The sequence below is a fragment of the Phycodurus eques genome, chromosome 7 (assembly GCF_024500275.1).
Source record: "Phycodurus eques isolate BA_2022a chromosome 7, UOR_Pequ_1.1, whole genome shotgun sequence".
NCBI classification, from domain to species: Eukaryota; Metazoa; Chordata; class Actinopteri; order Syngnathiformes; family Syngnathidae; genus Phycodurus; species Phycodurus eques.
Window position 1 is genome coordinate 29,431,588 of NC_084531.1, and position 24,723 is coordinate 29,456,310.

The 24,723-nt window shown below is 44.4% G+C and overlaps 1 protein-coding gene across 2 annotated transcripts in view; it reads right to left on the reverse strand.

The window, feature by feature from the left end:
- Nucleotides 1–22,158, reverse strand: part of robo1 (roundabout, axon guidance receptor, homolog 1 (Drosophila)) — a 156,899-nt gene extending 134,741 nt beyond the window's left edge. For both annotated transcript variants that reach the window (XM_061681304.1, XM_061681303.1), the window contains exon 1: nucleotides 21,484–22,158. In XM_061681304.1, the coding sequence (XP_061537288.1) occupies nucleotides 21,484–21,544 (61 nt within the window). In that variant the 5' untranslated portion in view covers nucleotides 21,545–22,158. The remainder of the gene's footprint in view (nucleotides 1–21,483) is intronic.
- Between the last annotated feature and the right edge of the window lie 2,565 nt (nucleotides 22,159–24,723).

Here is a 24,723-nt window from a genome sequence, read left to right on the forward strand (position 1 = left end):
CCAGTCCATCTTTGAATGACCCGTGGAAGTAGCCAAAATGATCTGAATTAATAGATTTTTGTGGTTTACAACAAGATAAACGTTGCTGTCATGCTATGCTCACACGCAAAGACAAAAACGCAAATATTTCCCAATGTATCTATCACCGCACATTTTTCTCGTACACTTGGTTCAAATATGGTAGCAATTGAACAAACTCTCTAGGACAAGTCCGCCTTTTGAAGGAACCCTAGAAATGGCCAAAATGACCCGAGTTGTTAAACATTTGAGTTTTATAGTGAGTCAAACTTTGCTGCCAAATGACAAAATCTCAAAGCCCTTCCAGGGTGTAGACCACCTTTTGCCCAAGGTCAGCTGGGATAGGCTCCAGCTCACGCACTAGCCGAATAAGAATAAGCGGTCCAAAATGGATGGATGATCAACACACCCGCAGTTTTGCGCCTGGGCAAGCTCTCAAAATGGATTTGAAAATGAATTTCTTTGGTCTACGAATAAAAACGATGCAATTTCAAGAGGGCCTGCACACTGCTGCCGAAATGTTCTGGCTGACACTTGGAAATGTGTTTGCGAGGAGATTCCACAGCGTGCTTGGGTGCCGGGTATCTGTAATACAATGCTATTCTACTCGCTTTGTGCCCCTGATTGAATTCACTGGACGTCCCCGCTGAATGACCTCGGTTACTTCAGCACCATTACCTCTCACCAGGGGTGTGAGAGGGGGGCCAACACAGGGGGACGTGAAGGATGATTCTGTCCCTGGCTCTCTGTACAGGTGCATAGAGGCAGAAACTACAGGCAGAAATGATCTTTTCCATACAAGATCTGCATCTTTGACTTATCTTACCATTATTCCTTTCTTGTGCTTTCTTTTCCACGGCTGCTTCCAATTGCCCACCTTCAGCTTTTCTACCCCCCCTTACTCTCTTATCTCCCTCGATTCTCCCTCCCTCCCTTGTTCTTTGCTTTTGTGCGATGAGCTAACGCAACAGCCAGCCTAACCGCAGGGAAGCTGGGACTTCTACTGTGAGAAGCCGATCGATCCAGGCCTCGGGCAAAAGATTCTGCTTTCCAACTCGTCGGAGCCCTCTGCTAATTTTTTTCCCCCACTTTCTTTTTTACCCTCTCACTCACATATATAGTCAAAGAAAACGGCGGCTTGAGGGAGTTAATTAAGAAAACCCACAGTTGTTGAGAGTTTTTTCTCTGTAACTAAAAAGGAGCGTGCAACTGCGGCATTGTGAGCAGACTCGTCTATACGGAAACCGCCAGGGTCCAGACCCAGACCCATCCTACTAAGACCTTCAGGTCGAGTTTGAACATCCGGATAACGATAAAGAATGTACAACCGTGTGATTTATAATGTTCTGCGTGATAAGTTTAGAGAAGAGTATGCTCAATGTGTCGAATGGAAGTCATGAAGGAATTGCCCCTGATACAGAAGCCTCGACAGTCACTATGGATGGATAATATGCTAATTTGGGACAATCCATAATTTATGACTTTTAGAGACAAGTTGTACGTGTTGAGTGCATTGACGTGAGGGTAGAGCTCAAATGAATGTGCTGTGGGTTTTTTTTTTAAGGGTTTTTTTTGCTTTGTGGATTATATCTGGTTTTTCTTTTCATTTGTGTTGTGCAAGGTAGTGGCTAATGAGTTGAATAAGGGGACCAAACGGGTCACACATTTTGGGAACCATACCATACTTTTGAGGCACACATTTATTGAACTACTCAAGCTCAGCGTTCCACACCATCATCCCTGAACTCCTTTCCTCCTAGCTTCTCCAGCTCAGCGTCTCGCCTGCCATCTGCCAGTGGATTTACAGCTTCCAGACGGGCAGGACACAGCAGGTGAGGCTGGGAGAGACCACCTCATCCACACGCAGCAGCAGCACTGGGGCGCCCCAAGGTCGTGTCCTCTCTCCGCTGCTCTTCTCTCTCTACTCGAACGACTGCACCTCAACGCACCCTGCTGTCAAACTCCTGAAGTTTGCAGATGACACCACTGTCATCGGCCTCATCGAGGACGGTGACGAGTCTGCATATCGACAGGAAGCGGCGCTGCGGTGCGGCCGACACAACCTGGAGCTGAACACGCTCAAGACTGTAGAGATGATTGTGGACCTCAGGAGGCATCCTTCGCCACAGCTGCCCCTCACGCTGTCCAGCTGCCTTGTGTCAACCGTCGAGACCTTCAAGTTCCTGGGAATTACAATCTCTCAGGACCTGAAGTGGGCGATCGACATCAACTCTGTCCTCAAAAAGGCCCAGCAGAGGATGAACTTCCTGCGGCTTCTTGCAATCAACTTCTTAAACAGTAAATTTGCAATTCCATTGCAACATGCTGCCAATTTCTTTTGTCTTGAGTTTGTTGTCACATTTCTGTCGGGCCAATTATATACGACTCAAGCACTCACCTGTAGTAGTCTCGCCATGCTGCACTATTTGCATATCTGTTGTTGACCAATGCTGGACACTCATGCCAGAGTAGCCCAGATGATCGCACTACTCGTCACTTTAAACCGCATACACTCCTTGAAGTCTCGGCGCCCTTTGCACAATGGTCATTGCACCGGACTATTGCGAGATTAGTCATTTGAACTGCTCTAAGAGCTAGAGGACTCTACATCTTTTTGCACAATTGTCAAAAAAATAACAATAATAATCGTACCGGCATTACCAGATAACTAGCAACCCTTCATTGCTCTCAATGTCTTTATGTCTCAAAAGTGTTCTCTGTCATTTGACTGTCTGTTGTCGTACTAGAGCGGCTCCAACTACCGGAGACAAATTGTTTTTTGGACATACTTGGCAAATAAAGGAAACAAATGAAAGAAAAAGACCCTACGGATGGCACACCAACCAAACAGAACCAGGGTCATCCCTTCAAGATCCGACACAATTAAAAGCTAACCAAGGACCTCCAGCGACAGCCTACACCCAGTACCTTTTGCTAATTAGTCTCAGCTGAATTCATTTACATGAAAGAGGGGGAAAGGGGACAAAGAAAAACGAAAGGCAGAAACGGCTGCCATAAAGAGCTCCTGGTCCAATGATTTTATTTTTTTTTAACTCTTCATCACAGCTTCTCCTTTGGCCCAGGAAGGACAGTGAAGCCATTTGGATGACTCCTGAGAGAACAATGTGCTTTCTGTTAGGGTAAAATATATCCCAATAGACCATTCCACAATAGGTGCCTGGGTACTTCTGGGTGGCAGAAAGCAAGAGACTGTGGCTGACCCACACTGAAAACACTGACAAAAACAAAAACTATCTCGTGTTGCACCACCAGATGCACCCCAAAAGAATTTTTTATTTTTTATTTTTTTTTATTAGCTTGAAAAAATAAAAGTGAATCCAGTGGAACCTGTGGGTGAAGACGATCAATTGGGGGGATGTCATAAATAGTTGCACAGCGAAATAGCCACTTCTAAAGGGGCAGACTGGAAAACAAACCTCCATCATCGACTTTGTGGAAGGCTTTTTCTCACAAGGTATGAATAAAATCTTTGGTCAGGTTGTTTCTGAGTCATTTAGCAAAACATAACATTTAGCCTGCTAGGTAACATCAGCAGACTATCCATTTAATTGTCAAACGCGGATGTCTGTGCCATTCATCCCAGCAACAGAAAAGTCAATTAATTAGCCAGCCCCTCGATGATCATGTTAACCATGTCTGAATTTCCACATCATCAATTTCTGAATCAACTTACCTGTGGAAATATAAAATATGACCAGCGTTACATCTGCCTTCTAAGCAATTTACCTCACGTAACATTGTCTTTAAGACCGACACTAAAAGGCTAAAAAAAAAAAAAAATCATCATTTATGCCATTTACCCAGTTTTCTCAAACATGGTCAAATGACATTTAAGGTTTTTTTTCTTTTATTTATTTATTTTTTACGACTGGTGCCATTGAAGAGCGCTCTTTCTATTGCCAGTCGAAAGTGCTGTATGTGACGTCGAGGTGAAAAGTGCACATAATCACAACCGAAACAAATTAACCGTGTCCTGTACAAAGGTTTAATTTTCCACCATAAATGAGCTCAAGGTAATCTCATAAAAGGCCCGCCACTGCCAGGAGCTCGAGCCACCTGTCAGATGTCCCGCAGATATGCAATATGGATCCCTGATAGGGAATGCAGAGCACAGTAAAGCGCTGCATATCTACAGGGACCATTAATGCGTGATTAGGGGACTTAAGAGGGATTTATGGCATAGATAAGAGCAGAGGGCGTGAGGACCCAAGCCACGAGAGCACGCCGCCACGGGGAGGGCGGAGATAAGACGACCAAATCCATTGACTATCAAACCGGAAAGTGAGCCTTTGAAGCATTTGAGAGCACACAAACACACACACACACACACCCCCACGGAATGACTGGACAACAGACTTTAGTTTTTTCCCCTTTTTTAATGCTTTCGCACAAGGCTATCGGTTACAGCGTTAAGAGGCAGGATTAAAGCCTCCGGTGTGAATGTGTGCCAAGGGCCAAGAGGTGGGCTGAGGTGAACTGATGGATATCTTTATGGCTGCTTTCCTTCCTCATCTCTTTGTCTTCTAATAGACTCAGCTGCTCTCATCCATGAGTGAAAACCCCAAAACCCCAGAATGTAACATTCCCAAACGGAGGCATTATTATTCCGATGGATCTCTTTTTTAAAACTAAAAGCAAACCTCTACCGATTACCTGTCCTACCCTGCATTGGCAAATAGACAATAGTGGGTTGATTAGAAAAAGGAAAAGCTCCTCGGGTTTGAAACCCACTTTCTAGTAGTCATGTTGGTTTCAAAATTCCAAGAGCTTTAAAAGTTGATTTAACGGGTATTTAGAAAATTGTAGGTTGGCTCTTAATAGGGAACGCAAATATGGTTGCTGAAAATCTATTTTAGCATAATTGTGACGGAAAGAACCAGATTTCACGCAAGAGAAAGTGGTACCTTGACTTACGAGTGCCCCGATTAATGGGTTGGTCGAGTAGTTCGCTTTGGGTTGTGAGAAAATATTTGTAATGCCCTCAGATGTGGGGAAAGGAGAGCCATTATTATACACAGAGGTGATCTTGGAACAAAATAGTTATGCTTGCATATGATACCGTTCTATTAAAAACATTCAATTTGAAGTTCATTCCCATGGAAATTTTTCAATTTGGAATAGTTTCAAAGTTCTCCAGCTTGACTTCCCATGGAAATTGAATGGCCATTTTCCAGACATTTACTGGAAACTACCGGTTACGTACACGGATGTTCCATCCCTTGGCAAATGTAGTTACACCATGACTACGAATGTGGACTATTCAGGCAAAACCCAAACTACACTGCCTTCCTGGCAAAATCGGCGCTTCGGAGGTGTGACATAGATCTTCGCCTGTGCCTTTCAGACAATTCAAAACCAAAGTGCAGGTTCACATAGCCATTGCAGCTTGACACATTCAGATAATTAGATGCGTGATGACGTCAGTGACAGCGTTGGGAACAAGGATAATGGCAAGCAACACAAAGCTGCTAAAATTGTCTCAAAATGTTTGGAAATTCAGCCACCGGAGTCAGTTTCACTTAGCAGCAAGGAATTTGGTATATTTGTCTATCATGAGTTGACCACAAAAAAGTCTCAAGAAGCCTTGACCGAAAATGCACAGGAAGTCTACCATTTCTGCTTAAAGCGGCCAATTTAGGGTCATTTTGGCCATTTCTGGTCGCCCTTCAAAAATTATCTTTGAGATTTGGTCTGATTGCTACCAAATGCGTCAAACATATACTAGACAGATGGACGGCACAAACTTGTAAAAGAAATAATTGTGTGGGTCGTCAAAGTTTGATGACTCGCCATGAAACTAGTAACGTCATCCAATTTAACCCTGGTGCTATACAATAAATGCATTTGCACGGACTCTTGCTGGAACGTTAACCCAAGCGTGGCACTAAAGGACAGAAGCACATTAAACACATTATTTCATATTTGATAGCTCTGACAATCTAATTCATTCATTTGGCCTTTGGCGTAATGACTTCATGGACAGCCAGCCCGTCCCATCCTTAGGTTCCTTGTGCCGTCCCCTCGGATCATCACGCGGGCTCATTTGTCATGTGCAATAAAGAGCTGACAAATGTGCTGATGACACCATAAACAAGCAACACCCAGGGGCTCAGCATTTTCTTTTGATAATTACTCATCAGGAGAAGAGGAAGGACCGCTCCTGTCACTCTCCTGCAACGCTTAGCTTAGCATCACAGCAACAGACAGACAGGGTGGGGGGGCAAAAACACTCATACAGTCATGAATTCCCACCGGAATCCCAGGAGACGCATTTGTGAAAGAGTTGCAGAGCTGCAGCTCCTCTCGATGCCAATCCGCCAAGTATCGTTAAAATCTGTAAAAACGCGAGAGGGGCGACTTCCAGACGGATAAATTCAATCCCAATACGCTTTATTCAATCCATTCACGTAGGCCAGGGGAAACTCGGAATGCTTGTTAAAAGGAGCAGTCTGTCAAAGTGGATCCGGGGACCAGGCGTGCGGACTCTCGATCCATATCCCAACAATGACTACAATCTTAAGAGCCATTTTGGTGAAATATGTGAGTGACAGACTGCATATGTTGACCCTGCAAATTCACAAGTGCACCCGAAAGAACGACGGCCTCACGGATGTCATTCCCGCCGCACATGAGGGACCACAGGAAAAGATGCGTAATCAATATGGGCCCCAGATGCCAGGCTAAGAGGCTGCATTAGGAAAGGATTACGGAAAAGAAGCATGAGGGAACGCCACACATGGGCAATTACTTCTTATTTCTGCTTTTCCAACCTTTTTCTATTTTTTTTTTTTCCCACAAAGTTTGACCAGTGGGCCACAATCAGTCAGAGCGATGCATCAAAGCCAAGCACAAATTGATTGAGCACTTTTACTCCCCAACTGGGGACGCGTTGGAGTGTCACTGCTGCCTTTCTCATCCTTCAGATGATAGACTGAGAATCCTTCAAAGGCTAATGAATTCCGAATTCGGGTGCGAAAATAAATGGACTCATCATGTTTTAAAAAAAAAAAAAAAAAAAAAAAAGATTAAAAGTTGGAAATAGCCCTGTGTGTCGACATGTTGTGCATTTAGTCAAGGATCTGGATCGACAAGCAAGACAAATTAATGAGCCTTTTTGCTGCATAAGGCTTATTATTCACAGATCCATATGCAAAGACTAACCCTAACCCTATACGAAAAATATTCAATACCAGGAACAAAAAGCCAGTTTCAATTTAGTAGGCCTCTATTGTAAGTAGACCCACAAAAAGCCCTGAAAGACGAGGGATTTCTCCCATTCAAGGGTGATTTTGGCCATTACCACCCGAAAATATCAATAATCAATCACACACAAATTGACAGAATTAATGATCAACCAACTATTTGAATATTTTCTATATTTATTTCACAACGGGTGAAGTTCTACCGGAGGTAGAGGTAAGGCATATGTACCTAATAGAGTGTCTGCTGAGTGGAGGTTTATATTGGATTTGCTGGAGGAGCAGCAAGCACACTGAGTCATTCGGTATCGGTGCCAAGAAAGAAAACGCAGAATAAGCGCCGGGGCTTAAAAAGCCAAACTTAATTGGTTTTAATGGTACTTGCCTCGATAGCAGAGGCTGATAGGGACCTACTGTCGGACCCGTGTTGTGTTACAGTCCAACGAGAGCGCGCGTGCGCCAATGACCTTAACCGCTCATGTAGGCTATTCAAAATGCTCGGGCCAAACACATTCTCCAGCACATCTCAGACAGCTGGGTGTTGAAAGGGAATTGCGGCGTCAAGGGCACGGTTGCGTTTACGTCTGAGTGCTAAAAACATTGGCACGTGTCCTCTGGGCGGTCTTTAGTTAAAAGGGTAAGCACGGATAGCGCCCAACACTACGGTGTCGATGTGCTTTCGCTGGCGTATGTGACGACAGTTCATAAACTACAGCTTTGGACGGGAGGTATTATTAAATTGGTAAGTGAAGACTCGGTGGAGCCACTTCTGCGTGCGGCCGAGGCGCGGAGACACCAGCGCGAGACGGGCTGAGTGGGGCATGGCCAGCATCCAGACAAATGGGAGCTCAAACTAGCCCCCGAAATCTGGCCACTGGAAAATATGAAAGCAGGATTTTTTTTTTTTTTTTTCTTCAAGGCATGCCATGTGTTGCGGTGTAAAATATTGGGTCAAAATTCATCAGGAAAGGGGCGACGGTTGCCAAGAGGTTTCAGACTTCCACAGAGGAACGTTTGTGCAATGTTTGTCTGGCACTTAAACTGCACTTCCACTGTCAAAAATTGAGACGGGTAACAAAAGCCCCTTTCACATCACCTTCAGCGCATCAGAAGCGTGGACAGTAGCAATGGTATTTATTCTTATGTGCCTTTCCACAAGGGTATATGAAGACTTAGAGCAAAGGCTACATTTGGTAAAAAAAAAAAAAAAAACTCTCAGGATTTTTGATAATTTAGCTCCTGAGACCAGTTCCACCTAGCGACATTAAATTTGGTAGGGAAGTCTATCATGAGTACAGCCACACAACAAAAGTCTCACAAATGTCTGAAAACACACAAGTCACACACACTAGTTTGTTTTGATGCGGACATTTTAGGGTCATTTTGCTTGTAAGTGGCTTCTTTGATACTATATCGGAAGCTGCCGCAAAGGGGTGTGGCCGGCGAGTTTGAGGTGGTAAACTTCCAAGCTCTGTTGAAAACGTGCGACGTTTCACCTCCGATACTTCGGTAGAAGTCGCAGGTCGACTTCAAACTCTACATCCCAGAACGGTTCCTTACACAAAAGCTTTGCGCGGCTTCTGATGCGATATTGTACATTGCTGTCTGTTAATTGTCAGACAGCAAACCATCACAATCTTTTTGAGGATCGTAATGCCAAGACAAAAAAATACAGCAAGATAGTGTGAAGTAACAAGCGATGTAGGAGTTGAAATTCCTGTTAACGGGCAATCCCATAGGCACTGTGGTACGTTCCTCCACTCTGTTGCATCTCAGGCCATTTTTAACAGAAAACAAGGAAGAAACTTTGTTGCTATGGCTGTTTTTTGTTGTCGTTTTGTTTTTTGTTTTTTTTCTTGAAGATTCTTGTTTCTGGACAAACACATAAAGCCAGATTTTACATGGTCCGTCTAATGCAAACAAACCCTTAGTTGCACTGGTTAATCTCGCTCTGTGTGCTATAACATCAAACGGTTTACTCAGCCAACTAAAAGATCTAACCCAATAACTATGCAGTGGAGAATCGAGGTCTGTGATCCAAAACCGACCAAACCCGACCTCTTGATGGAAATGTTGCTTTTAACAATCACTGACAAAATCTTCTCCTCATACCAACAGGTTGAGAGCATCAAAGCAATCGCCTCGCCAGCTCTGACTGAAAATGACTCTCTCACATTCCAGGTCCTCGCTTGCCATCTGTTTTAGCATTCGACATCAGGATTCTTGACAGACGTCTGAAGACCCGTTTTGCTCCAAAGTCGGAGAGATGATTGTGAGGGGCTGAAGGGGGTATGTGGGCGGGGGCAGTGAGGTGGGGGCAGGAGGACAAGATCTGCACAAGACAGCTGTGATGACAAATGCTTTTTGGAAATAACCGCCCTCAGGACATATGTTCTTTCTGAATGTCATTGATTGCTTCGACTTCAACCGAAGAACACCCGCTGCCAATGGAGGTTTTTTCCACACATGACATCATCACTTGTGCTCCGCATTATTAATATTAGGTCAATCATTTAATCTTCTTTAAACAATAGCGTAGTTGGTATTTTGTCAAGTCGATGTGGTGTTGGAATAAAAGCAAAAAAGGGGTCTCCTTTGCCAAGGTACCGATGATGTGTGATGGGGGTTGACGTCAACCCGGACATTTGCCAGTTTCCGACATAGTATCAGAGGCGTGACAGTATTGTGTTTCCCTCTGGAAAGTTTGAAATAAGTAGCCCCTGCCTCCAGCTCTACCGATCAACAAAAATGGGGTTGGCATGTCTATTATAACAAGATGCCCGAAGTCAAACAAGGTTTCAGCCATTTTGGTTCGAAGCAGCCATTTTGGGCAAATTCCAGGCCTAATACTTTGAGGAACTCCCACATTGGTCCAAGTGAGGCCCGATCGGAAGCAGGTATCGAAAGACCGATGGGCAAAGCTAAATTGCTAAGCTCTTTTGGCTACACCATCTGACATGGGGTCAGCGTTTGATCAACATTTCAAGAATTGGCCATGAAAAAGGGGCTGCGAGGGCCCCTTCACAGCACCTTGCAGCTTTAATTCCAATCGATCCCATCTATTTGAGTGATATCATGGGACCTTGGCCTTTGATCTCTGCTATTTTTAAAGACAGTATATATACAGAATACTGTCGGAATTCTTCCAACACTCCCAGCAAAGAGGCCAATTACCGTGTGGCTTTTAAAGTGACTATTAAGATGGTGCAGTTTGCTGTGCCAGCATAAATGAAAAGGCTTTCTTCTACAAACACAAGACACAAAGGCTTTGCTCAAAGTAAATGAAAGGCTAAAGCATGTTTGAATATTTGCATGGAAAATTTAGATGGGGAATTTTGGGAATATTCCAAATTGCAAAGTCTTCCATGGGAATTTATGGGAATTGAGGGTAATTTGATGGAAAGGTATCATAGCATACATCCATGAAATAAACAGCTCTCCTTAGCATTACAGTACCTTAATTGCCCCTTTATTTTTCCATAATTTTGAAACCCTACGCTTGAATGAGGATTTTTCTTTTTGAGCCAATCCCAAAAGTGAAGTAGATGCCGCACCTTCAGACACATCTTGCCCCTGAGTCACAAAGGTGACATTTCAGAGTACGCCGGCTGTCGCTCGCTTGACGCACCAGGCTTCCGATGAAGACGTGCAATCAAATGCAAATGTAAATCCTTTTTCACCCCAAGCCACAGAGAAGCTGTCTTTCAGCCAGCAGAGCTCACAATTGTTATTCAATTAGAGGTTTCACTGAAGCCGCGCAGTGGCGAGTATGTGGGAGGCGACTGATAAACAGATCCTCAATGTCGGAATGCTGCGGCTTGAAAGCTTTTTCTGGGGTGGAGGGGTGAATACGTGTTCAAAGCCGCGTGTGATTTTCATACACGCCAGAACAAAAGCTCAAGGCAAGAAATAGTGTGCTAAACACAACACAAGTCATGTCAAGGCGCTTTCCGCAAGGAGAAGCGTACGGACACGATGGATTATTTGCATTCGTTCGGTTTCTTTCTATTGTGCGAGGTGGCGATTATCATGAACAACTGACGAGAGGAGATAACATGGCAGACAGTACGGCAGTATGACACGCACTTTGTGTGATCGGGGGTGTCCGCGCGTCGCTGAGCGCACAATGGACTTTTACGACTTTTTGTGTATTGTTTGGAGTAGGTGTGTTACCATGATTAACTACCAAAAGACAACTCAAGAGAGATCACTTTGTGCCTAAATGAAGTAGAAAAGCCTCTTGTCTTCGAATGGAACTCGAGTTTATTTTCCTCTTTGGTGCAGTTTATTTGCATGACCAACTGATGTGGAGCCTGTAGAAACAGTTAGCTTAGCACTTGGACCCGGGGGAGGCTTGGTGACAGCGTGGTATATTTACAGCACAAGAGTACATCTGCTTGCCAGAAGCTGAGCCACACTGTAGTTGTTTATGGATGAAACGTGGCTAGAGAGCAAGCCTCTTACATTTTCTCTCTTTGATTTAGTCCGCGCATCCTATTGAAAAATGACACGTAAACAGAGTTCCCCTGATATTCACAGGGGGGTAGGGGCCGAGCCCTGCCGCAAATAGCGGATAAAATGGCGGCGAGTAATTTTAATGCCCACTCAGAAGGGTTCCCAATTGCCTATAGCTGTCACAAGATGGCGACAAACCCTTTTTTTTTTTTTTTTTTCTTTTCTTTTCCTCTCAATTGTACAAGGCTTTGGCCTGACTAAATGAAGCTGGTGCCAAAGTACATGTACCATCATTCTTCATCTTGGTCTCAGGTATTGTGACGTGTTTTGGTTTGCGTTCTTTTTTTTTTTTTTTTTTGGTTTCAAAACAGAAAACCAACTAACTTTAACCCTGGACAAAATTGAAACGGTTGTAAGAGAGGATAGAGATATTGGCGGGGTTGTATTCCAAGAACAAAGCGCATTCGCCAGCAGTATCCATTGGCGTAGTAAAGATATGCTAATCAACTACGCTCTGGGTTAATTTGTTTATCCCGGCAGTAACGGAAACGACCTGATCCGCTCGCTAATAGCTCAGGATTAGTCGGACTCGTTTGTTTGAAGCGACCGCATCGCCATGGTTACGACTAAATGCGGGAAGCTACTTTATCATCATGGATCTCAAGGTCACCTTTGATTAATTATGCTTTGCTGCGTCTACTTTTACGGCTATTTGTTTGCGTGTGCCTTGACAGACGGCGGCAGCCGGGATGCAAATTTGCTGACGCAGCTGCGGTCGATAATAGAATTAGGATGAGCAGGACGACAGAGAAGAAAAGTTGAAGAAGTGAACTGTGAAGCGTTTGATGGTTTTTACTGTCAGCAAAAGGGAATATTAACTACGACTATAAAGCAGAAGGGGGCGGGAGCGAGGACATTCATCAACTAATTAGCAGTCTCTCTTTTAACTGCTAATTGAACCTGCGCCTCTGAGCTTCTCTTTGGGCATTTCTCCCCGCTGTCAGTTATCAGCAAAGACTTGGGGGGGGGGGGTTTAACATTTGAAAAGTCGAGAACAGAACGACAGTCACTCAGGCCCCGGGAGGAGGTCTGAGCTCAGGGAGGGGTGGAAGGAAATGGCGGATAGCGGGGAAGGGACGACCTCAACGCCGTCTCTCGGTGCTCCCATGGGGGGAATGGCTAGAGGAGCAACGGCATATGACACCTGAGCACATGTGCCAATGTGTAAGAGAGCCCCATGGCCCTTTTTCACTGTGGTTTAGTTGCAGTTTCCCCATTTATTTCTATTCGGCAAGGTGCGGGTTATCATCAGTATCAGGCGAGAGGAGCGATGTCATAATCCTGTGACACCAATACATGTGGCACGTGCCCATGCGTAACGGAGTCAACCATGGACTTTTTGGATTGTGGTTTATTTCTAGTTGTTCAGTTGATTTCTATTGTGCGAGGTGACAGTGATCATGAATAACTTAAAAACTAGGTGTCAATTGTGACATAGCCCAATATACTGATTTGAGGACACATCCGCACACTAGCCAAATATACCGGACCTCAAGCCGTCAAGTGGGCTCAAGCACGGTTCGAATGACCACACACAAAACCATTCTGAGAGATCCTGAATATGCAGAATCTCCACTCGAAGCAGGACCACACTGCTGCTTTGTACCGGCTCCGTCTGTTTACTCAGCACTTCCAAAAATCAACATCATCTCTCCCCAGATGTCCACTTTGGAAAAGAGATGCCTCAAAGTCCTCCACCACCAACATCAGCACATTCGCCACCACAAAGGAGGAGCTGCGGGAATATGCAACGCGAGCGGGACCGAGAGCGTTCCCTGCTCCATCCCTCCCCTTCCTATTCTGTCCTCCCCTCCCCGAATTAAAGCCTCTGGGGTAGGCTTTGTTAGCCAACCTCCCCCCTGCCTTTACACACACCCTTAAGTCCCTGGCGAAGCGTTCCCCTCCTCCATGCCTTACAATCGGCCCGTTGAGGCAACACAATGCCGCCTCCCCGTTGCTGCCCCCACAGGATCTTGTGCGTGTCGACCTGCTTTATTGGCTAAAGGCTGGCCGGACACTAAAAAAGGCAAGTCTTAAAAAAATTGGGCCAAAGCAAAGCATAAGTGGGGGGGTGTCTTTGGTTGCTTTTTGCACTCATATCTTTATTACCGGAATTTAGGCTTGAAACCCTAATTTGAAACCCCAACCCTGGCTTTGAAACCTGATTAAAAACCCTTGTATGAAAACAACCTAGCCTTGAAAACTTTATTTCAAAGCCCAATTTGGAGCCCTGTCCCTGTCTTGAAACCCTAACCTAGGCTAGGATTCCTAATTTGAAACTCTAACTGAGTCTTAAAACCCAAATTTGAAACCCTAACACGGAATTGAAAACATAGCCGCCATCTTAAAACTGTACTTTGAAACCCCAAACCATGCTAGAACCCCTCATTTGAACACATAACCCAGTCTTAAAACAAAAATTCACGACCCTTACTCTATATTGAAACCCTAATGTGATGCCTTAATCCTGGATTGAAACCCTAACCCAAAACACTGATGCTATCTTGAAAGCCGGATTTGAAACCATAACACTAACTTGAAATACTGATCCAAGTTTAAAACATTAACTTGAAGTTGTGACCCTGTCTTGAAATGGTCATTTAAACCCCTAAACCTGGATGGAAACCTTAGTTTAAAGCGCGGGATTTATACCCCAACTTGAAACCCTCACACTTGCAGACAAGACATACAAGTCTTGGCGTGATTCTCCTTTGCACTCACATCGTTATGAGAAAAATGATGGCTTGAAACTCCGACCAAATGATCCCACATCCAGTAAGCACGTCAAAGAGCGTTCAATGCGGATTAGCATTATGTAACCATGTTAGTAGCCAGCATAAGCGTTTTATATGTGCGCAATGTTTCATCACAGGAAGCAAAGCTGTCGGAATTCCAAGCGTGCCGGTCGCGAGACGGAAAGCAGACCTCTCGTCCCGCAGCGAGACGCTCGTTCATCACGTCCTCCGGGATAGGTTTGTCCTCCAATCGAGTGTCAAGAACGAGATGCATTAACTCTCGCGAGTGACCCGCATGCCGGCCGGCAGCGGGCACGCCCGCTGCCTTCCATCAGCCGCTGGCCACGCTGAGGGAGTTATGTTCCAGAACCTTCCCCGGAGAGACGGCTGTAACCAGGACTGATTGGATGTTGCTGCTGATAACACTCACGGTCAACTTGACAACGAGTCCGCACGCAGTCTGACACCAGCTGGCGGTTTTCAAGGAATTGGAATTTCAAACCTCAAACCTTCATTTGAGATCCTCAACCTTGTTTAAGACCCTAACCCAGGCTCGAAGCCCAAACTGGAAATCGTAACCCTAGCTTTGAAACCCTAACCGAGTCTTAAAATCATAACTTGAAAGCGTAACTCTCGATTGAAACCCCAATTTGAAACCTTAACCCTAGCCTCAAACCGTCATTTAAAACCCTAACCCTGGTTTGAAACCTCAAATTTGACTTTCAATCCTAACTCTTATTTGGAACCCTAACTGTAGTTTCCAACCCAAACATAAAACCCAATCTGTGCTTGAAAACCTAACCCAAGCTTGAAACCCAAATTTGAAACCCTAACCCAGGCTTGAAAAGCTATTTTTAAACATTAACACTGGCTTGAAACCATAATTCGACACCCTAACTAAGTTTAACACCATAATTTCAAACCTCTAAACCAGTCTTGAGATACCTCGGAACCATAACACTGAATTGGGAGCTGACTGACCTTGTCTTAAAATCAATTTGAAACCTTAACGGAGGCTTGAACCCCTCACTTGAAATCTTAACCCTGTCTTGAAACCGCACCTTAAAACCAAAACTCGAAACTGTAACCCTGGCTTGAAGCCTTTTTGAAACCCAAACCATAATTTACAACCGTAATCTAGGTTTTGAACCCCAATTTGAACCCTAACCCTGACGTGAAACCATTACCCAATCTTTAAACCCTACTTTACGAACCTTTTTTTGAGGCCACAACCCTGACTTGAAACACTAATTTGAAACCCTAACCCTGGCTTTAACCCCTTATTTAAAATCCTACCCGTTCTGCTTTTATGTTGGATTTCTTCCATATTCACAGAAATGGGAAAAAAAAAATAATAATCTAAAAATATATTTAAAAATTGCTCATTTCTAATGGGAATTTTAAAAATTATTTTAAATAACCGAGCGGGGGGGGGGGGGGGAAGGACGAAGCTGCCTCCACAACTGATGACAATCTGCGGACATGAGATGGATTAGCAAATTAATCCAATTAAGAACATCTTTTGCTTCATTAAAGAGAGAGCACTAGGCGGGGTGTTGCGCTAGTAGCTGATTAAGACTAATTTATCTGCGCCCTAGTGCTTAGCTTGTCACACCAGTTACGGATTTTGTCACGCTTCTCACGAGTCTTCCTTCGCGAGGCTTCGCGACAACAAAAATCGGTTTACAAGCGTGTTGGACTAATTTGAAAACGCGAACATTTGTTTGGAATACACACGCAGGCTTTAAACCCTAATTTGAAACTCTAACCCAGGCTGTCCCCCGATTTGAAACCTTACCTTGGCTCCAAACTCTTAATTTGAAGCTGTAACCCTCGTTTGAAACCATAACCCAGGCTTGAAACTCTAACCCCATCTTGAAACCAATTTGAAACCCCAACAATGTCTTAGAACCCCAATTGAAAACCCTAACCCTTATTCGGAATGCGAACCCAGGCTCTGAACCAAAACTTGAAAGCCTCACCCATGTGTGGAAATCATAATCCATACTTGAAACACTAATTTGAAACCCTAACCCATTCTCTATACCAATTTGAAATCCTAACCCTTTTCTAAGAACCCTAATTTGAAACCCTCCCCCCCTTGAATGAAATCCTAAACACTGTCATAGAACCCCAATTTAAAACCCTCACCCTTGTTTGGAATCCTAACCCAGGCTGGGAACTCTAATTTGAAACCCTAACTGTGGCTTCAAACACAAATTTGAAATCACAACCCAGGCTTAAAACCCTAACCCTGTCTTAAAACCTATTTTAACCCTAATTTGAAACGCTAACCCTGGCATGAAAGCCTAATTTGAAACACTCACCCTTGTTTGCAACCCTAACCTGAGTTTGTCTTTTGTTTTTTTTGCTCTTTTTAGACTGAAGCGAGGTCGCATGGTCCGTTTTATTTTTTTTGCCTGGTGGGTTAAAAGCTAAGCGTCGAGCACAGACATTGACGAGTCTCACTAGTGCTCTGTGGTCATTAATTGGCCGAGGAGGGCGGCTGTGTCCTGGCATGATGGCGGAGGCGCTCTGCAATTTACCAGCACTTACGAGCCAATTTGTCAAGGTGGCGAGCTGCTGGCATTGCCGGTATTTTGTTTTTCTTCTTCTATCAATACTATTCCCATTTAATAACAACCCAAATCGTTCACCACAGTTTAGTCGCCGACTCGCCGCTTGATATTCTTATCGGTACACGTTTCATAAGTGCCGTCACCTTTCGCCTCCGAGGTGAACCTGAGGTCTGACGAGCAATTGCGAGGCGAGATAACAAGCGTTTAATGCCCGCCGAGCCCAGATGAGCGGAGAAAAGGTAACGCGTGTTTGATACGCGTCTGTTTACGAGCGTCGGACGGGTGAGGCGGCAACGGGCGAGTCCACGCAAGTGCGTGTGGCGGCGGTGGCAAAGGTCAACTCGCGTCTCTCGGCGCAAATGACATGCTGATATGACTGAGAGGCTACAACATACTGCCTGAAAATCAAGAAAAACGCTCTTTTGAAACCCTAAACCAGGCTTGAAACCGTAACCCTGGCTTGAACCCCAATTTAAAACCGTAAAAATGACCTGAAACCCCAACACTGGGTGCAAATCTTAACTCTAAATCCCGACTCTAAACCCGCTTTAAATCCTGATTTCAAAACCCTAACTGTGGCTTGAAACCTTACTTTAAAACCCCAACCCTGGCTTGACCCGTACACATGCTTGAAAGCTTAATATGAACGCCCATTCCGAGTTTGAAAGCCACATTTGGAACTTAACCCTGGTTTGAAATTACAATTTCAAATTACAATTTCAAACCCTCAACTTGGCTTCAAACCCAAACGTGAAACCCTGACCCTGTTTTCGTGCTAATTTGGAAGCCTAACTTTGGTATCAAACCCTAATTTGAAAACGCTTACTTTGGCTCCAGACCCTAATACTGGCTTGAAACACTAATTTGGCACCCTGAATGGAACTGACGCCTTGTCTTCAACTCTTACACTGAAACCCTAACTTCAACCTTTAACCCTGTCTTGAAACCCTAATTTAAAATCCTTACTCAAGCTTGAAACACCAACACAGGCTTGAAACTTGAACCACTAACCCCGACTCCAAACAGAAACCCTCACCCATGGTAGAAACCCAAGACCAGGCTTGAAACCCTAATAAGTCTTCCACACCAGAATCAAGTTGCTAAGCCTGCAATTAGCAGCAAATGTGACATCGTTTTATTGTCAAGTAGCTCTTAATCCAATTGAACTTGTGCGTCTAATCCACTTTGGCCTCTGCGAGCACTCGGCCCATCTTCAAGCACTTTCTCACACTGCCAAACAGGATACGCCACCTATTAGTCACTGCTGACCACTGACCTGACTTCCTGTTTAGGCACCTTTATTATTTCCTGTATCTTCACATCTCCGCTTAAACTTTGTCCTGATTCAAGGACGTATGGAGGACCTACAACGCATTACTTTTTTTTTATTGGGAAAAAGCTATCTTGGAACAAAAGAGAAAGCATTTGGACGCCAAGAAACGCCATTAAAAACAAATAAAAATAAATGCTCTACTCAGGACACACTTGCACTAACGTCTTTTAATAAGATGACGGGCCATAACTCGGGAGGCAAGTGACCTGGAAAAGCTTGGATATCATGGTTCAGAAGCTCCATAAAGACATTCATGTGACGGCCGAAGAGGAAAAAAAAAATAATAAGAGGGAGTACAAAAGATGAGTGAATCTCCCCCCCCCCCCAACCGACCACCATTAAGTTGTGTTACAGCCTGCACTTTTCCTTTCATAAACAGGTCAGAGAGTAAATATAACGTCTGGATTAAGAACCGTGTTATTCGATACGGCGAAAAAGGGAATAAAACACGGAGTTCATCATAAAAAAAAAATAACATTTAAATTTAAAAAAAAATAAAATAAAAAAAAAGCACATGTGGAAGGGAGGAGGGGTCGCGCCCGTGATGGATGGTGGCATCCGCATGCACGACTTGCGTTCAGGGCCAACAAATGTGCTTTAGTTTCCTCATAATAAGAGCAAAATGCTTTAATAGCATTGAAACTTTGCTGAAGTAACGTGAAAACGAAAAACAACAATGTGAGTTTCAACATAGAGTGCTTAACAAACAATGCTTTCATGTGGACTCCTTCGATTTTAGCGAGCTTGTGAAATTTGACATTTTCATCAGCAATGAATGATTTCATTTTTCTGAATTCACTCAAACTTTTTTTTTTCTGTTCACTAATGCAAGTAAACTATTTTGGTGTCACAATCATGAAATAATGTCCTTTATTTCCTATTATTTTCTTTTTTGGGTGTGAAACAGTACATGGGAAAATTGATGACTAGCAACACAAATATTCACTCGAATTTAACAAATATATTACACCGCCTGTCACAAAAGAGAGCATCCAGCACCATATAGTGCTTTAATGTGGACACTTTCAATTTTCAGCAAGATACCATTCTGAACAGGAATTACTTTTTTTTTTTTTTATGTTCTGGAATTCACATCAATAATTAAAATGTAACATCGTAATCCATCCCTCCATCCATCCATCCATTTTCTACCGCTAATCTGAGGTCGGGTCACGGGGGCAGTAGCTTTAGCAGGGACGCCCAGACTCTCCCCAGCCACTTCATCCAGCTCTTCCGGGGGGATCCCGAGGCGTTCCCAGGCCAGCCGAGAGACGTAGTCTCTCCAGCGTCTCCTTCCGATGGGACGTGCCCGAACACCTCACCAGGGAGGCGTCCGGGAGGTGTCCGAATCAGATGCCCCAGCCACCTCATCTGGCTCCTCTCAATGCGGAGGAGCAGCGGCTCTACTCTGAGATCCTCCCGGATGACCGAGCTTCTCACCTAAACTCTGACACCGGTCGTACAGGGACCAAACAGCCCGTATCAGGGGGTTCGGTACACCATACTCCCGAAGCACCCACCGCAGGACTCCCCGAGGGACACGGTCGAACGCCTTCTCCAAGTCCACAAAACACATGGAGACTGGTTGGGCGAACGTCCATGCACCCTCGAGGACCCTGCCGAGGGTGTAGAGCTGGTCCACCGTTCCACGGCCAGGACGAAAACCACACTGCTCCTCCTGAATCTGAGATTCGACTTCCCGACGGACCCTGCTCTCCAGCACCCCCGAATAAACCTTACCAGGGAGGCTGAGGAGTGTGAGCCACCTGTAGTTGGAACACACCCTCTGGTCCCCTTTCTTAAAAAGGGGGACCACCACCCCAGACTGCCAATCCAGAGGCACTGTCCCTGATGTCCACGCAGTGTTGCAGAGGCGTTGTCAACCAGGACAGTTCCACAACATCCAGAGCCTTTAGGAACTCCGGACAAATCTCATCCACCCACGGGGCCTTGCCACCGAGGAGCTTTTAAACCACCTCGGTGACCTCAACCCCAGAGATAGGAGAGCCCGCCTCAGAGAACCCAGACTCTACTTCCTCATGGGAAGATGTGTCTGTGGAGTTGAGGAGGTCTTCAACGTATTCTTCCCACTGACTCACAATGTCCCGAGTCGAGGTCAGCGGTGCCCCATCCCCACTATACAGTGTTGATGGTCCACTGCTTCCCCCTCCTGAGACGCCGGATGGTGGACCAGAATTTCCTCGAAGCCGTCCGGAAGTCAGTCATTCTCCATGGCCTCACCGAACTCCTCCCGTGCCTGCGTTTTTACTTCAGCGACCACCAAAGCTGCATTCCGCTTGGCCAGCCGGTACCCATCAGCTGCCTCAGGAGTCCCACAGGCCAAAAGGCCCGTTAGGACTCCTTCAGCTTGGGGGCATCCGTCACCAACGGGTTCAGGGATTGCCGCCACGACAGGCACAGACTACCTTACGGCCACAGCTCCGGTCGGCCGCCTCAGCAATTGAGGCGCGGAACACGGTCCACTCGGACTCAATGTCCCCCGCCTCCCCCGAGACGTGAGCAAAGTTCTGTCGGAGGTGGGAGTTGATCATCATAATCAATAAATCATAATGTGCTCTGAAGGGCTTTAATGCAGACTCTTTCAATTCCACTAAACTTGCAACGTTATCCAAGGAATAAGGAATTTCAAACTAAATTCACCTTCTTTTAAACAATCTTCTGACCAGAAATGCAAGTAATATTTTTTTTTTTTTTTTTTTAAATCCAGTCCAATCCATTTATATTCTACACTTGTCATCATTAGGGCTCATGGTTATTCATTTCTGACTTCTGAGCTGTGGGTGTAATATGGTAATTCTTGAAGAATTCTTCATTTGAAAAGTAAAATCATTTTTTTTTAAAGGAAAGAATCTGCATTAAAGCACTTCACTGCTACTGGAGGGTCTCCTAATTTTTAAGACTGCTATTGTTAAAACAAAAAAGAAAAAAAGAAAAAAATGTGTTGTACTTTTTGCACTACTTTTGTTGTGCATGCAGTCACAGTGACTGTACAGGGGATATAGTGCATATGAAGCAATGAGACTTAAACCAATATTTCACGTATTGAACCCCCCTCCACTTACCTGAGCACACGTGGACAATTCCAAAGAGCAATACAAATCCGGTAGAAGTTGGAGACATCATTCAACGCCTCTCTGTCTCTTTGCAGAAGTAATCCAAATGAATTCCACGCGGGACTTTAAGGACGTCAACACATGTCCTCTTCCCGAGAAACGCGTTGAATGAAAGCAAAAAAGTGTCCAGCGTGTACAAGCATCCCGGTGTCGGCTGCCGCGCGCGTCTTAAACACTTCATTCAAACGATAACAACGCGATAACTTCCTCGGTGGCAAATCACATTATTCCAGTCCGAGCATGTGTCACCGGAGTTGGGAGCAACTTGACGAGGCACCGCCGTCCCGTCCGCGCCTCCACCGGCTCCGCGAGAAGAACAAGCAGAAGGAAATCCAACGCAATCACCGCAACTTTACCATCCCACTTTTACTTTCTTTACTTTTGTTTGTTTGATTGTTTTTTTACATCCCAAGGCTTCAGAAGAGAGCAGCAGCAGGAGGAGGAGGAGGAGGAGGAGGAGAAGATTCAGCAGCAGCAGAAGCGGTAAGCCGGGATCACGCTTCACTATTCAGGGGGAAAAGCAGGAATGGTTCTGACTATTGCCATGAACAAACACACACGCACGCCCCTCTTCCTCCTTCCTCCCTCCTCCCTCCTCCTGCTTCATGGAGATGTTTCCCAGTGCGGAAATTTAACCACTTCCCGTCTGGATACACACACACAAAAGTCGTTTTATCATGATTTTCTTTTTGTGTGTGTGGTTTTCCCAAAATGGCGGTGCCACTGGGACCTAACGATAAGCTGCTGTTATTGAAACGCAACGCTTATTACATAATGGCCCCAACGCACAAAGTTCGGTCTCCGGGGGTATTAATTTTTCCAGTAATCTTTCGGTAGTACAGTATTTTGGAGAGGGGAAATAACTTTTTTTTCCCCCTTATGGATGTAGGACAATTTAGTCATTAAAAAAAAAACTTTCAACTGAATAAAACGGATTACATTGTACAGGCCCACCCAAAAATGTTTAGACTATTCACTCAAATCGCTGTCAGCTATTGAGGCATAAGACAAAGACAAATATATATATATATATATATATATATATATATATATATATATATATATATATATATAAGGAATGTATGCTGTATATGATAAAGGTGTTAGCAGGCTAGCTAGGTAGATTGATGCTAGTTACCTAGTTTGCTAGCTGAGCTGCTAGCATGTTAAACTGGCTAGATAGATAGATAGATAATTCATTCATCTATGGATTGACAGATAGCAATCAAAATGGCGGAAGCAGGCTGGACGCCGAAAATAAGAATGCACTACAGCATATATGTCAAACTCAGGCCTGGGGGCCAAATTTGGCCCAAGATGTAATTATATTTGGTCCGCAAGACCATATCAAATGTGTATTAGAGCTGGCCTGCCACTTTATAGCACATGTGCCACTAATATTCCAAATCCCAGAATGCTTTGCTTGTATGTCGGCCCATCGGTCTACGGTCGTTAGAAACTATGCTAGCAGTCTCCTCGAGCAAATTTACACTTCCCCTTCCCAAAAATGGCCAAACGGTTACCTTCCAAGACCGGTGGGAGGCAGATTGTCTGTTCACTAAAGTCAACTTTGTCGTGTAACAAAGAATATAACATAATTGCATTCATGTTTTTTTTTAAATGCCATTTATCAAATCCTAGGCAGGGACTGTTAATAGTTTGAAGTTTGGATTTTTATTGAAGGACATTCGTATTTTTTGGGGTTGTTTTGTTGTTGGCGTTTGAAAAAAGATTTACATCAAAAAGAAAGGTAGTTGGAGATAGAAGATGGAAAGACAGAATAATTCATCCATTATTATTCTCACGCGGGTCGCGGGCGTGCTGGAGCCTATCGCACCAATCTTCGGGCGGGAGGCGGGGTCCACCCTGAACCGGTCGCCAGCCAATCGCAGGGCACATAGAAACAAACAACCATTCGCACTCACATTCACACCTACGGGCAATTTAGAGTTTTCAATTGCATGTTTTTGGGATGTGGGAGGAAACCGGAGTGCCCGGAGAAAACCCACGCAGGCAAGGGAAGAACATGCCAAGTCCACACAGACGGGGCCGGGATTTGAACCCCGGTCCTCAGAACTGTGAGGCAGATGTGCTAACCAGTCGTTCGCCGTGCCGCCAGAAGAATTCATGTTATCTATTTAAATACAAAACAACAAACAAATACCACTGATCATTTATCGCAAATTTGATTTCTCGTGTTTATAATAATAATAATAATAATAATTTATAATAAATTTGTTTATTCCAGATTCAGTGTTGAAGCAAAAATGTAAGTTTCTTGTCATATGATAAACTTTAATGCTACATTTCTGGTAGAGAAGGGAAACAGTGATTTTTTTTTTTTTTTCATTAAATATTGAGTTTGGCCTGCGACGTTGTCCCAATTTTTAATTTTGGACCACCGTGAATTTGAGTTTGACACCCCTGCACTACAGAGTATGAAGTACAAGGGAAATTGTATTTGAGTAGAAACCGTGAACAATTGAATCTTCCTATTCAAAATCCAATGAAGTGATATTTTTTAACCACATGGTCTCCCTATTCAAATTGGAGAAGAGGTGTGTTTAATATCAACACCTTGATTAAATATGACTTTTCCTCATAGCTACACAGACTTAGCAGTCTCGCCTCCAGTCTGTTATTTCTTTGCCTCTTTTTGATGAAGCAAAAGCTTAAACACAAGACACCACCTCCAAGTCATGAATAATTCACATTCATGCATTAAAAGATGATATAGGCGTGGAGGGGCTGAAAAGTTAGAAGAGTGACATGAAACAGCATAGCTAAAAGCCTCTCTCAGATTGTCAAGCACAAAGTGCAAAGAGCTGCTCTCAAGTTACAAGCTGCATTTGTGGCCACGCAGCGCCCTCTAGCGACGTTTGCCTGAACTCATCTCACAGATGATCCAATTGCCTCCTGAAGCAAAACAAACCAAAAAAAAAAAAAAAGCATCGCTAATGTCTGAGCTGCTTTTAAATGACCATTTTCCATCCATCTATTTGCCTCACTAAAGTCACGGGTGGACTGCAGCCAATCCCAGCTGACTTTGGGCGAACACATATGGTCGATTTTGACTCCAGTGAACCTATCGTGCATGTTTTTGGAATAACTAAATAAAAGTCACTCATACGGTTAAAAATGTTAAAACGTGAGGAGAGTGAGGCTTACAGTATGTGCGGCGTGGACCAC